Genomic DNA, 14,316 nt, shown 5'->3' on the forward strand with positions numbered 1-14,316 from the left:
AGAGAGGTTTGTCAATTAAAAGCCAAGTTGATTAAATGCACCACGCTACCTTCAACACGATAAACAAGAATGTGCCGTATATTCGCAAGCAGACATACATTCAACCACTGGCTGAGAATAGGTTGCAGGATGACTCATGCAACCACCTGACTTTTTTCCATTGCTCAGTGGACCACCGTCTGTGTTCGTCACATCACTCACAAACATACATTCTTCAGGGTACTCAGGTTACATAAAAAAGTTTATTCACTGCGGCCTGAATATAATATGCCTCTATGTGAAGTTTTCACTCAACTGTACTTGATTAAATTGCCTTGTTCATGTCTTAGACTGATATTTGTAGCGCACAGACTTAACGTTGCTAATTGTATTTGCCTTGCATTTTAAATCAGCGCATAGACAATACAGACAAAAGCCGGCGAGTTTAGCAGAAGTTTCTGTCAACAGTGGTCCAAAAATCACCCCTCTTTCCAAGTCACGGACATCTCGTGCTCTGTCTGTGGTTGTCAAAATAATTGGTAACTGTGTCTGCCCAGTATTCTTACATATGATCGAGGAATGCTAGGATATCAACTGCGTAATAAACTCTGGAGCCACATCTGTGTAGAAACATCAGCTTTCAGTACACTTTTACGTATCTCCCATTTACTTCATAAAAGCCTCTCCTTTCTTTTGACAGTCATCTGTATGTGTATGGATGTATATTGATAGTCTAGGAATGAGATTTCTGTCCAGTCTTATCCAGTTTGGATGGACAGCTGATAGTCCCATCTGGGAGACTTCCTCTTTCTGCCATCCATGAAAATGAATTTTCTGCCAAAACCAAGCAGTCCACTGAAAGCAGACTTCAAACACTTATATAACATATTCATCATAACCTGTCACACACACACACACACACATATAATCATTTATATTGTCAGATGCGTAAGTTTAATTTTGGTTGGGATGTCATATTTGCCCTCTCAAGCTATGGCAAATTAGTGTGTCTATACATTTATCTATGAGCTGCTCATCCTGTCTCTCTCTCTCTCTCTCTCTCTCTCTCTCGCTCTCCCCCTCTCTCTCAACATGCAGAAGTGTACCAACTATCTGACCGGGGGAGAGAGATGTCTGTACACTCTAGCGGAAATATAAGATGTTGCTTTCACTTCTCTCCGTGAAAACTTTGAATTTCCTCTGATAAGGGAAAAACTGACATGATAAAGTTTTTTTCTGTGCTGACACAATGTATGTCAGTAGATGATATTATAAAAATAAACTGCTGAAGAAATATGTAAGATTATATTTCTCTCACTGATCTTTATTGGGGAGAGGCCTAACAGGGTTAAGCATGAACTGAGCTTTTTCTTTTGCAGTCATTCTAGGCGGCAAATTAGACTACCCATAGCGCATTAGCCATACATTTTGACGACTGTATTATGTACAGAAAACACTTAAAAACAATACTAAAACTTACCACGTCATATCATCTCACGGTGTACTGTTTTTCATAAATCAGGGTACTGACGTTGGACATGTGATCGGTACAATGAACGCGTCTATGTGCTTTAAAACAATATGTGCTTGGCATTTGACTAAATTCCGAATTACAGCACATGTATTTGTAGAACTACACAGGATAACGAACACAAAAACAGATGTTCTTCGACAAGGAAGCGTAGTTTTTTTTTGTTCAGCAGTTCTACGGGGCATTTAGGGGCGCTATTGTTTTCTTGTTTTACCCCCCGTTGATAGGGCGGCGGGGTGAACCCCCAAGGGGTCGCGCGTCAGTTTTTCTGGACTTCCTCAAACTTTCTCAAAGCTGCTTGCTTGAATTCATATTTTCCCCCAACTCTACTGGGCGATCTTTGGAATAAACCGAACTCTAGTTTGCATTTTATCTTCGCAATGAAGAGTCTGAAATCTTTCACTGGAGTGCGATGGACTTTTTTGTTAATGATAAGTTTTTCTCTAACCTACGGGTCCCCGGCTAGTTTATTCCAAGGTACAGCATATTCTGGAGCGCTTCACAGACATCGAAACAAGTGAGTAATTCAGTTTGCAATTTCCTTTAACGCCGCTTTCTGCTTTCGTATGTGAATTATGGTGATCTAGACCAGACCGAGAGTTTCGTAAATAGAGAGACATATTTCACTTTAACGGCCTTTTTTATTATGAAATATATCACCAAATGGTGCGTCTTTGTCTGGCCCAGTCGCAGTGTCCATGTTACTTTCCGAAAAGAGAGGATATTCTACTGATAATGCAGTGATACAGTAAGTAACCACCTACAGTCGAAGAAAAGAGAGGTTTATTGCACACTATCTATATGAATCGTTTCTTCGTAAAGAAGAAGGGGCTGGGTCTGCAGCAGAAGTAAGATTTCTTCGGATAATGCGCCACAAAAGTCATATCAGTCGAACGAATGGGCTTTCCCGGACCTGTCACATTTTTGTGAAAACACAACAGAACCCACTTTCTCGGTCTGAAATAGCAGAGAGGAAAACATTAATCAATATGGTATGCGTCCGACTCTACACGTTAGATTTACTTTACATGTTTCTCACTTCAAGACAGGAGTGATTTATCTCTCAATGTTTTGCTCGAATGAGTGTCCAAGATAACCTGGGCTATATAGTAGCCTACCTAACACGGCCGAATATTTTGCCGACTATTCGCTTTTGAGTCGTTTTCATTGCTTCTTTGATACTCATGAGTTATATGTCTTTTGTTTCAGAAACTGGTGCGCATTTATAGTACAGAAGAATGTCAGCTGCGCAGTGCAAGGAAACGTGGAAAGTTTCGTTCAGCCTGAGGTTGCGCCCTGTCCGACGCATCAACCGGACTGTGAGCAACAAGTGATGTAAGTACCTCAAGGGACCGGGAGGGGCGAAATTCGTAAGAAGTGTCCAAATACATTAAACGCTGCTCGGAGTGGTTGAGTCCAGCACTACACACACGAGAACGACATGATCAAATAGGGCATTGAGGAACCTTGACTCCCAAAAAACGCTGCTTTTCGGTTGCTTGGTTGATTGGTTGGTCTGGTCTTAACAGCCAAATGAAGGATACATTTTTCGATCAACAGGACCCAGCTGAGGTTCTTTTTAATCACTCAGAGTTGTTTTGGGTGGGGAGGCAGACTACTCTATTGAAAGGAGTGTCTGAGCATTACTTGGTTGCAGAGCAACGCATCCCAAGCTTTAAACCATAAACTGAATATTACTGTCCTGTCTTTAAAGCTACCAAGAGACTTGGAAGATTTGCTGTAATTTGTGGAGTCAGACTACACTCATAAATAGAATATTCAGTGTTACTTGTGGGAATGCTCTTGCACAACATTTCCGTAATGAAGCCAGAATGACAAAGATGATTTTTGTTTTTTGTAATTTATTGTTTTACTTAAGCAGTTCATTAATGTGACATATCCATCATTTATACACAAAAGCAATAGCTTTTTTGTTTTAGACTGTTATTAAATTGAGAATCCATGTTTAATCTCATCATACTTGGGTTTCAGTGTTACATCGACAGTCAGAATGGTTGAGTGATGTTTTATCCATAAGTAAATAAAATAAAATGTCATGCAAAATATTTGGCTCTCACACCAGATCATAAGCCATCCTTTTTAGATACAGCCAATGCTGCCTTTGAGGTAAACATTTAAAATCCCTGGTCACTGGGCTTTAGTTTTTTCTTATAATCCCATATCACCATTCATAGCAACATTTTGGAGTTAATCACATTTCTCCTCCTTATATTTCAAACCACGTCAATGCAGCTCAGCCGCTCAGTATGTGGAAATATTCAGTGTCATTAGGGAGGATCGAAGTGAGAGCCCAAGCCGGTTTGGTTTCCATGCATAATCTAACTCACAGATGCAATAAATGACCTCTTTTGCGGGATATGATGCAAACAGTTGTGTCTTCTAAATCTCCATTCCATGGACAGATCGTTAGAGTTAATTTGAGAATTGGGATTTAGTTTGGTGTAACATGTCAAGACAAAAAAGGTGATAAGAGAGTTTAAAGTTAGACCTGTGTGATAAATGTGACAAATCAGGATCTGCCTGTTTTAAATCTGTTTTTCAGAGGGATGTGTTATCTGTTTAAGATAAGAGGCCACATCAGAGTTCTGCTTAAAGTGAATGAAGCAGTGTCAGTGTTTGTCAGTAGTTCGCTTTCAGTGAACAACGCGAATACATATTCCTTTTCCTTCTTACAAAGCGTAATAAAATTTACTTTTTTGTCTTGCACAAAGGCCAACTTATTTTTATTCAATATTTGAAAAATATTGACTACTGTCTAACATTTCAGTGTCGTAGCAGAATGAGTTATCTTCGCTGCAAAATTTATGCCAGAGAGAAGTGCATGTAAAGCTCGGGAAACAACCAGACTATTCCACCCATACCACACAGCAAAAGTTAATGACTCAGAGTACAATTTATTAATTTCATATGACTTTCATAATAATCGTTACTGACTCACAACCTGACTCAGACAAAGATGGAGTAATCACCAGCCGCATCAAACAAATTATAGCAGAATGTCCTCTGGACATCTATCATACCCACTGAAAGTCTAACAAGCTCAGAGTCAAAGACACACAAAACCCTCCAAGGTCAAACAGCAATCTCTGGTTATTTTAGATTTATTTACTTTACAGGAGACAACAACTCTCCTAAACTTCCTCATTGAGATATTTTCTTTAAGAACGTGGGAGGGGAAAAGAAAATTATATCACAAATGATATGCAACTATCTTACAAGTCATGGCTTTTATACACACAACCATTTGTGGTCACATTTGTATTGTGCATGTAATGGTGCCGGGGATGGGCGGGGATAAGATGAATGGCTGCTTTATTTAAAATAATTAAATTTTTTTTATCATAACAAATTATTTATTTATTTATTTTAAGTAGTTTATTGGATAACCGGAAAGTCAGTCAACATGACAACTTCAACAAACTATCAATTGAAACAGTTCTAACATCAAATGAAATCTTGCTGTAATCCATTTTTTTAGGTACCGAAGTCAGTTTCGCCCCACGTATAGGATTTCTTATAAGACTGTTACAGAATTGGAGTGGAGGTGTTGCCCAGGTTATCAGGGTCCAGACTGTACAGAGCTGAAAGGGACTCCAAATAGACAAACTGTGCTTGAACCTGAACCACGTCCACATCCACTGCCGCGTCCTGGACAGGCCAGACACACACAAAGTAAGACATCTTCATTGTAACTGCTGCACTAACACTCATGTTGAACTAAAAAAAAAAATTACCATCTACAATGACTAAGAATAACAGTATTTTTATGGAAACCGCAATCATTTCTACCAGATATTTCTGGTAAATATAAAATATTTGTCAGTAATTGTAACCAAAAGGGGTATTTGCATTCCGTCTCAGGGCCAGAGCGAAGAGAGATAGGACGTCACGGCATTCGATCGAGTGGAGTCGATAAAGCCCGTCAGCTGGAGGCAGAAATGCATCGCCTCTCTCAGACAGTGCAGGACCTCCAAGCAGCTATGTCAAACATGGCCGACAACCTCCGGACAGACTTTCAGGTAGACGCCAACAAGATGCTTGTCACTCTTTTGAACAACATGAGCCCACCAGACAGTGCAAAGACGGGAGACAGTGAGGAGAATGGGGCTCACCTAGATGGACATCAGGCAACGAAAGGCCGGACGTTCGGGGAGAAAGGAATGGAGGAGGTGATGGCCAGGCTGAACGACATGACAGATGCTCTGAAGAGCAAAGACAAGGAGCTTGAGGAGCTGCGGGGTGCCTTGAGTGGGCAAGAAGGGCAGATCAGAATGCTAATGGATGCTTCTCAGGGTCCCCCAATCACTGTTGGTGATGCCTCAGATATTGACATCCTCCAGTCCTACATTGATGGAAAGTTTGAAAAGCTTAGGAAGGACCTTGCTCAAGAAATGGAGGACAACGTGGCCACATTAAAAAGCACATGCGATGACAAGATCCAATCCGTTCAGAAGGCCTGTGATGACAGTCGCGAAAATAGATATGTCAGCCTGACGCAACTTGTGGACAACAAGGAGGCTGACCTAAGAAAAGAGATCCGTGACTTGCGACTGGATTTGGCCAAGTCAGATGGGCTGGTGCGCACACACAGACAAACGACTCCAGCGAGACGGAACGAAGATGACGGCGACCTACGGCAAGAGGTAGAACGAATCGCAGAAGCACACCGTATCTTGAACGCACGAGTCGATAATGAGCTAGAGCACCTGTCCATGCTGCAGCTGGAGGATTTATTTGGCCCTCGAATAGAAGAACTGGAAGACAGAATGAATGTCACAGAGAGAAACGCTGAGGCGCACAGCTTCTTTGTGCAGGAGAAGTTAAGCAAGGACATCGCGGATGAGGTGGCTAAACTCCACCAGCTCCTGGACGAAAGGCTTAACGTCATGGAGGATCAGTTCACTACCATGTTGGTAGAAATGAGCAACAGCTCATTCCCAGGGATGTTAAGTGGTACAGTAGATGCCATGCAAAATGAGGTCAACTCTCACAAGTATCTAATTCAGGGCATGGAAGACAAGCTGAATGCCATTGCACAGACATGCACAACAGACTGCAAGTCATCATCTGAAACCCCAACTCCAACGAGTATGGATAGTCTTGTGAAGGATGTTCAGATATGTAGGAACGACCTTGATGCCCTGCACTCCGCTGTCAGAAATAATGCTGACAAGCTTACTGAGCTCAAGAACATTGTTGGCCAACTGTCATCGGATGACAGCCGCAATAAGTTAAACATGCAGGACTTTCAGAGCAGGCTTACTTCATTACAGGATAATGTTAATGGTCTCACAGGGGCTGTGACAGGTTTGGGAGATTTCGTGAGCAAGTACAGCCAAGACCTCCAGAGTCTGAACTTCACATGTTGTCAGGCAGGGCAGATAGGGAGAGTGCAAATGCCATCTCAACCTGTGGGACGCGGTACAGTTACTGACAGACAGGTAGAGCAGCTCAGAACCAGGTTAGACAGGCTTAGTACTCAGGTAACCACAGAGCTGAGCAGCTGCAAGAAGAGTACAGATGAGGTAGCTGAAGATGTGGTTGCCATGGATAGCCGGGTGGCCAACCTAGAAAAGATATGTGGGCAAACGGATGGAGTAAAAAACGTTCAGGATGTCAAAGAAAACCTGGAAAGACACATTGCCAGGCTATGGGACATTGTGCGGCAGGTGAATTCCACTCAGAGGAGTCACTCGGGAGACATCAGCAACCTCCAGAGGTCCTTGCAAAACTGCCAGATCCAACTATCTGGAATTGCCAATCAGATTCTCAAAGATGTCACAGCTAAAGAACAAGGTTGGTCATTTAAAAATGGTGCAAAACTAGCATGATGTCTCAAGACACTAAGATTTGATAGGAACTGAGATATTGAATTTCAGGATGTGTAATACAAATGCATTACTATAGCACAGGTCGTGACACAAGACAGTAAACTTTCTTGCCAAGGGGTAGATTGGAATTGGAGATTAGGAATTGAACTTAAGTCTAAGTTATGGAATCTGGTCTCCATCTTAGCATGAGCTAAATGCTGTTTTACCCATCTATAGACAACATCATAAAGTCAGATCTCCCTTAAAGGGATCAATCTTCTATACTTCTATTGTCTCAGCTTCTCTCTGTGCCTGCTCTGTAATGGGATACATGCACATGTATGCCTGCAGGGCTACTGAGAGGAAGGGGGCCATGGAGGGTTTGGTGAGCCCCTCGCGTCTGCCTGCAATACGTCAAAAGAGGAGAAATAGTATAGGCTCATACGTTTTCAATGTTTAGTTTTAGAGAGAAGCATTTTCAATTTTTAATCAAATCTCTGATCACATGAGGTTTAATCATACCACTGAGAAAATGGTCCCCAGAAACTTAGGCCTACTGAAAAGACATATTTGATACATACTATACCATTCTGTTCTCAAATAAATTATCATAAAAAAAGTCTCTCACAAGGATAGATTTGTTTTTTTTCTTTTTGAGAACAAGACCACATGTTCTCTGGCCCATTTTCCCTTACTAGGCTCTATCTGTGAAACACTCTGCACATGTTTATTATATATTTAATGAATCAGTCTTGCAGCATGTTCAAACATATGGCACATCACGACCGTCAGCAACTTTAGAATGGGGATATGAGAGACTCTACCCCCCCACTCTACCACAGTAGACTTTATGAGCTGCTGTGTTATGCGGTTTTAAGATCGTCTTCTTGCTCGTTATGCACTTCTTTAACTGCACACACAACAGGACTTACTTACGATACCAGGATTGACTTCAATTCTAGTGTGCAGGTCTGGTATTCATTAAACCCCTGAGTCAGAGCTTGGGGCCTCTGGAGGTGCCGTGTTGATAGACTCGGGGTTCTGTTGTCCCACACCCCACTGCAGATGTTCAGTCCGTCAGCCCCGTGTGATGTCACAAATGCGTGCAGATTCCAGGGAGCCTCCCGTTAAACAGTGATATCATCATTCCTGCCAGGGGTGGAGACAAGGGCTTACAGTGTACCCTTCATCTATGATATCCAATATCTGTGGACCCCAAATCTAATTTGAAACACTTATGCATAACCTCTGTTCACAGACATGATACCCTCATTTCCACAAATGTACAAAATCTGTTAACCTGGATTTAACCTTTTCATTTTCCTGTCACCAATTTCCTCGATTATTCCAAGTGAATGTTTTAATTTATATACAAAATGTATCTTCTTTGAATTTCCAAGGGGAAAAAAAAAAGAAAAAGCAGCATTCCTTCAACATTATCAAAAGGTCACCCTTTGGCATTTATGATGTGCTGGGTAAAAGTAGCTATTTATGAGCTAGTAATACTCTCAAAACAAGTTGCACAACTCTGTTATTGTCCCCAGTATGATTACTTTTAAGCGACCAAGAAGTGGATTTTCTTCTGTCTGGATGAATTAAAAGAACATCATGCGCACACCCCTTCATATACTGGAATAATTATTGATAGTTTCTTTCAAGGGTGTGGTTAGAATCTGTAGAGATGTTGTTCTGTTTGCTCTGAGTAGAGTTTGTTCTTTGATAGGAGAAGCGACAAATCAAATGTCGTAATAGTAGGGCCTATTTCTTAATTGTTTATGTGTTACTCATTCAGTTTTGCAGCTAATTGTGATAGGGGTGAATTGTGCAATCCTGGAAACTCCTTTACTGTAACTTTGGATCCCGCACTTAAGTTTCTCATGATTTAAATGGTTACACTTTGGTTTTCAGAAATGATATCAGTTAATCTTTGATATTTCCCAGTAGGGATGAGTGTGTAACTCAAGACATGGCTTAGCATCAGTTTCATTCAGGATTTCTGGTCAGCTAATGATTTGCTACTGACTGAGTTCATTGTGCAAGCATCACCAATGCAACATCCTCTCCCTCGCCCATAACCTTTTCTGCCGGTCGCCCCCCCCCCCCCACCCCCCACACTGTGATATGATCTATGACCTTTCTCATTGGAAGTTTGCGTTCTGAGTGTCCTGAAATCCACTAACAAATCCCTGTTTGACTTGGTATACCCATCCCCCACATACTTATCTTTTCTGGTATGTTTTTTTTTTCTTTTTCTGTTTTCCTGCTGATTAGTATCTCAGGATTTCAGGATGCCAGAGATCCTCTCCCTCTTCCCACATCCCCCAGGGCCTGTGTGTGTTCTTCTCAAATTCAGGGTTCAGATACACACTGTTTGTAGCTATATAATCAGAGTGGATTTATTTGATCACTTTGGGGAACTGTTGCTCGACCTTTGTGAGGAGCCAGACAGATCTTGAATTGAAGAACTTGGAAGTGTTCCCCATCTGGACCTAGTCCCAAAGTTCCAAATCAGGGCCCAAGAACCCATCTGGAAGTACTTAAAATGGAAAAGGCCAAGGCGAAGATGCATCCCTGAGCACATTAAGGCATAGGACTACAGTTATAAGTATCTTAAGTAACGCCGATGTGCATAAAAAGCAGTGTATAAACACACAAACACACACACACACAAGCACATAGTCAGAGACGTATGCAGTTATCTTAAAATGACTCGCGCTTCCCTGCTATTGGTTAAGTATCTTTCAAGTCATATTCTACCAAACAACTCGTTCATAGGTTGTTGTAATCCTGCTTCTCAGTGATGTACTGCATTATTTCTATTCTCTTAGTTCTTCTCCTTTGAGACACTATTGCTGTGTGTCAGTACTGGTTAGACTGCACATCTGTGTCTGTATAGCTCTGGACCTCAGCTCTCAGACCTCAGTGTGATAACTATGATTTTCTCTGACTGCCAAATAAGCTCGTGGGAAACAACCAGTCAGATGCCAATTATCTCCTTGGAGACATATGTGGGTGGGTTGGGTCCTGTGTTTTTGTTTACTCTATTTCTCTAATGTTGGTCCAACAACAAAATGCAGGCAGACAGTGTTGATGCATGAACTCTAATAAAGCAACCGATGGTCCTGGAAGTGAATCCAACAGATCAAGATGTTGTCTGAGATGTACTGCCTTCAGAGACGCTGAATTTAGGACTTGGAATTGACCCTTGTGTCAAGAATGACGCATTTACACCTCTCAATTTAGTTCCCTGTATCTCGCAGGGCTGGGAGTAACATTCACACCCTGTTACCTCCCTGTCGAGAGGCTGCAGGGCAAAGAAATGATATAATGTGAATATTCTTTTTTTTATGATTTTTTTCTTCACTAAACTTGTCAGGCATGAAGCTTGTTCAACGTCAGGGTGTCTGGAAAGGTCTGAAGTGAGCATGAAAAGGGATGTGTCATACCTGGTGAGACTGAGCATGTTTGAGTCATCGGAAGAGAAGGTCTTTTGGGGGTTGTGCTTCCCCTCAAAGGTCTTCTCATTTAGTCATTTGAACCAGGGTAGACGTCACACAGGGTACCATAGGCACCAGGATTGTTAGATAGGCCACAGAGTTAAAAGAATGGTTTCAATGAGATGTTAATGCTTGATAAACGTTTCCTTTAGTTCCCGATCCTGCTTTGGTGCTTTTCAAGATCATTTTCATAGACTTAACACTTTACAATTGAATCAAGAGTAGCATCAAACCATATGCAGTTAATTAGGGCCCTAACAGCAGTGTTGCGGAGTTGAATGTCCAAAGAGGCATTTATGGATGAACAGATTGTAAAATGCAGGTATTCATGCAGATCATTGTGAGATTACTCATATTTCTTTGAAGTTTCCATTGTTAATTGCCAGATACATGAGATTTATCTCTCTGGCTTTCCTTGTACTCAACATGGCGTAATTTTTGCGTGCGGTTTTCCACAAGCTGACCCAAGTCTACCCCCCCGCCCCCATTCTCCCTTCTCTGTCAGGAGCGCCTGTAAAGCAGGAGAGACCTGGTTCTGCCACTGATTCAGGGACTCCCACTCTACCGAGACGATCCACCATTCATCATATCCACATCCCTCTGAATATTCCGTTTCCAGCCACGATCCATCCCCCTGTCCACCGACCCCCCACTGTTCACCAGCCACCTTACCCACGCCAACCTCACAGACCACAGCAACCCACAAACCACCGCCAGCCCTCCAGTCTACCCCACCAGCCCACCCTGAATGTGGCCCCAATCCCTCGTCGGCCGGTGCTGGAGGCCGGGGAGGCCGGGCCACCTGGGACTATGCGCAGGGTGACAGTCAGACGGAACCAGGGGTCAGAGAGTTCTATAAATCCAATCAAAGGATTTGCAGGTGCACCAGGTGGGTAGGATGACATACGTCATACTGATGATGTACTGTGATGGTCCCCATAGCACAGTATGTAAGTGTTGTGACTCATCATTTCTATTCAGTTTTGAACTCTTTCGTTCTTCCTTCACAGGTTACCCTCATGTCAGTCGTGTGTCTTTTAAACCCAGTGTTGTCCCAGGTAATTACAATATTATCTCTAATTCATAATCATATGTTTTTTTTGTTTTTTTGTTTGTTTGTTTGGTTTTTTTTACAAATCACAGGTACTGATGTTTTATTTGATAGTTTAAACCACCAGATGTTGGGCAGAGAGAATGGTTATTAAATGGATTTGTGAATTACTTTCTTAGAGGCACATGTTCTATGGAACCCTGCTTCAAAAACACCAGTTGCAACACCAGGTAATGTCTGAACTTATACAGTCCTTCACAGTGGAAAAATCCTAAAATAGCTAATTAATGTCAAATGTAACATAAAAAAAACAGGAGCGTGGTGGGGGTTTTTTTTCCCTCTGCACACCCTGAAAGCCTCTTGGACAAAACAAAAAACAGGGAAATCTGATTGTCAGTATAATCCCCCCCCCCCCATCAGTTTTCTGATTAATCACAAGTAAGATATAATTTGATATTGTACTCATCAGAAAAGAAATGAATACATGGTGTTTAACTTTGACCGTGTTTTTCTCCGCAGTCCAATCAGAGAACAACGCCCTTTTTGACCCATTCTCTTTCTCTGCTGGACTTACACAGCGGTCTCTTGTTGGAGATTTTGGAATAATCCTATTTGACAAAATTTTGGTGAATGATGGAGGATACTACAACCCTCAAACAGGTAAAATACAGAAATCATACCAGAAACCCCTACTTAACATTGACCAGCAAACCCAATTTCATTAATTTTATGGAGTTTACACGGGAAGAGGATACAAAAGTATATTGTCTTCTTTATGGGTTGATACCACCCATTGGCACCAGTGTATGCCTGAAAGTGAATACTCCATCATTTTAGGCGATAATCTAACATAAATGCTGGTTTGCACTAGATCGAATTTCAAAGAACTGAGAACATGGGAAGTCGGTTTCAGACCACCTGCTATTATAAAAGGAATCAAGAAAAACAACAGGAAGTTTTTTCCCCATTGTTTTGCAGTAATGTTACTACTTATAGACTCCTCAGTGCTTCAACGCTCATAGTTCTCTTGTTATTTTCAATATAGCTTTCGGGTTCTGCGTTATCTTTTCTGGTATCACCATCATCTCCTTCTTTGTAGTCTCTTCGCTATGCTAAGCGAGCTGAATGTCTCCTCATTGCCTCCTTTTCTTCTCCATAGGAATCTTCTATGTTCCCCAGGACGGTCGGTACCTCATCACTGCTGTTCTGACGGCTCAGCGGGGCGAGCATGTGGAGGCTGTGCTCTCGGTGTCCAATCGCAGCGTGCAGAAGCTGGACACAGCGGGTTACCAGGACACATCTCTCCCCTGGATGACACAGGATCGCTGTGCGTGCGGGGGGTCAGCCTCCATCAGCCTCATCCTCCCTCTTCGCCGCGGAGACCGCGTATCCCTGGTCAGAACTGCAGGCAAGCTGGCCTTCTCTGATGCTCGAGAGATGCTCTCCACCTTCAGTGCTGTCTACCTCTACACTCCTCAGACTAGGAGATAGCCTTCAGACACCATATATATATATATATATATATATATATATATATATATATATATAAGAAAGCATTGCAAACATGGCTATTCAGAACCAATCCCACACATTTACCTTGCAGACAGACATTCAAGACACGGAACAGTGCACAAATGTTTTGTTTGGCCTTGACTATTAATCTAAGAGAGCTGTGTCACTTTTTAAAGTAATTCAGTAAGCATCTCGGGAGAGAAGAGAGAACACTAAGTGCATTATGAAAACATTAAGGGACTGCCTTTATATTAAAACACATTAAAAAAAAATCAAAACCAACACTATTGTTTTCATAATATTTAGCATTACTATGTGTATTTTTAAAAGTATGAAATCTGCTTTCTCCTTCGTTTTTAATTATAAGAAAAGTTTATATATTTTGATGTTTTTAAATTAACATACACATTCATCTTTTTTATGAAAACAAAAGGCACTGCCTAATTATTTTTAGTATTTCAGAAAATATATACCACAACGGGGCTTTGTATGAGAACTACATTAACGTTGTGTGTACAGTTTATTAATTTTAGGACACATCAGAAACATTGTAACATGCTCACTCATGGTTGTTGAGTGTTTAAAATGGAAGCATCAGAATACTCCGTTTAAAGAGAGAAAGAAAGGACTGAGGACCACGTGAAGCACCCATTTGCAATCGTTCTTGGAAACGGAGTGTGAGAAATTTATCTAAATCTCAAGAGATATCAAAGCAATTATTCTCATATACACAGCTGCAGTCCTTGGCCTCAACGCCAGACTCTCCGTTATTTATTGTGACACCTTTATTGCGGCGTTGGGTTGTTGAAGCCAGGGTTATGATCGCAGTAACAGATCTACTGTGTCTACCTGGTAATGTTATTAAAAAACCTTTAAATGCTATATGAGCGGTAATGAAATACTGAATGAAAGACT

The 14,316-nt window shown here is 41.6% G+C and overlaps 1 protein-coding gene across 1 annotated transcript; it reads left to right on the top strand.

Annotated features, from left to right (window-relative positions):
- Nucleotides 1-1,938: 1,938 nt before the first annotated feature.
- emilin2a (elastin microfibril interfacer 2a) lies at nucleotides 1,939-13,380 on the top strand. Its single transcript, XM_030774597.1, has 8 exons — nucleotides 1,939-2,027; nucleotides 2,720-2,845; nucleotides 5,010-5,203; nucleotides 5,393-7,327; nucleotides 11,344-11,727; nucleotides 12,069-12,119; nucleotides 12,409-12,549; nucleotides 13,049-13,380. The coding sequence occupies exons 1-8, from the start codon at nucleotides 1,939-1,941 to the stop codon at nucleotides 13,378-13,380; spliced, it is 3,252 nt and encodes a 1,083-aa protein (XP_030630457.1).
- The last annotated feature ends 936 nt before the right edge of the window (nucleotides 13,381-14,316 follow it).

Source organism: Chanos chanos, chromosome 5 (assembly GCF_902362185.1).
Source record: "Chanos chanos chromosome 5, fChaCha1.1, whole genome shotgun sequence".
In the NCBI taxonomy this organism is placed as follows: domain Eukaryota; kingdom Metazoa; phylum Chordata; class Actinopteri; order Gonorynchiformes; family Chanidae; genus Chanos; species Chanos chanos.